Source organism: Entamoeba invadens, assembly GCF_000330505.1.
Source record: "Entamoeba invadens IP1 unplaced genomic scaffold scaff_1105074726335, whole genome shotgun sequence".
NCBI classification, from domain to species: Eukaryota; Evosea; order Mastigamoebida; family Endamoebidae; genus Entamoeba; species Entamoeba invadens.
In genome coordinates, this window is record NW_004443779.1 from 1 (window position 1) to 1,122 (window position 1,122).

At 38.1% G+C, this 1,122-nt stretch overlaps 1 protein-coding gene across 1 annotated transcript; it reads right to left on the reverse strand.

The window, feature by feature from the left end:
* Positions 1–16: 16 nt before the first annotated feature.
* EIN_412890 (hypothetical protein) lies at positions 17–1,100 on the reverse strand (the record flags this gene model as incomplete). The annotated part of the gene is made up of 1 exon (XM_004262017.1): positions 17–1,100. A coding segment is annotated over one exon (1,084 nt), but the record flags the coding sequence as incomplete, so codon positions are not given.
* Positions 1,101–1,122: the final 22 nt, after the last annotated feature.

Below are 1,122 nucleotides of genomic sequence, written 5' to 3' on the forward strand. Positions count from 1 at the left end.
AATTCTCTATCAAAACACTTTCCCATCACAATTTGTTCCGACCAATTCTCCGAGATTTCGTTATCAATTTTTTCATTCATCAAAACGTCGTCACTTTTCAAAGACAGAAAGACGCCCGGTGCGTTTCGTGCCATCAATCTTATCATTTCACTTTCGACGACGGAACGAACGGCGTTATATCTTCTGAAATTTTCGTGTTCTTTTTTGTTGTTACTGATAATTTGAATTTTCCGCGTCTCCCAGTCGACGCTTTTGATCACGGCGATGTACTCCTCCTTCTGTTTTTCCTTTGGTAGGTCGCATTCAATAAATATAACGCCTTGACTTTCTGGCTTTGGTTCTCCGGTGTAATACACAAATTCGCAAACGTCTCTTCTGTGTCTTCCCACAAAGGCATTTCCTTCTTTCTTGAATACCACATTCAGTGTTTTCTCATAAACACCATCGCCTCTTAAATTGCTTTCATTGAGCTCATCCTCGACGACTCGGATATAAATCCGACGCTTCACTTTACTCGCGACGTTCTGACTTAACGTATTGATGAAGGAAGAGTCCTTCATGACGAAGAGTTGTGGGGCTTTTAAAAACTGAGAACTGAACAGAGTTGTCTTCCAGTCGTTTTTATAATTCAAGTCTTTGGTGTTCTTTTGTTTCTCTAAGAGTTTTGTATGGAGTTCCGTGATTCTTTGAGTCATATTAAGTTGCAACAGATTGGTATTTTCTGCAGTCTCATTTTGTTCATTTTGTGTAATAAAAGTAGTCACGGATTGCGGGTCTTTCACTGTGTTTTGTAAATATGTAATTTGTGGCACGGAAAATTCCAAATCAGTGATGTGCGTTGCTCTATTCTTTGATTCAAAAAAATACACATCTTTTCCATTCTCATTGCGAGAGATCACTACTAACTCCTTGGGATTACTTTGAGTCATTGAAACGACTCGGTCTTTTTCCCTCCAAACCGTCGTTTTGTTGAGTTCATTTGCTTCAAATTCATTTCCACTCAATTTATTAAGCCCATTGTATTTATCATTGAATTGAATATCAGTGTTTGTTTTGCTTGCCAAAAGCATATCCTTTTCATCAAGTAAATTGTAGTACATTCCTTTTTGTGGATGGGAGAAG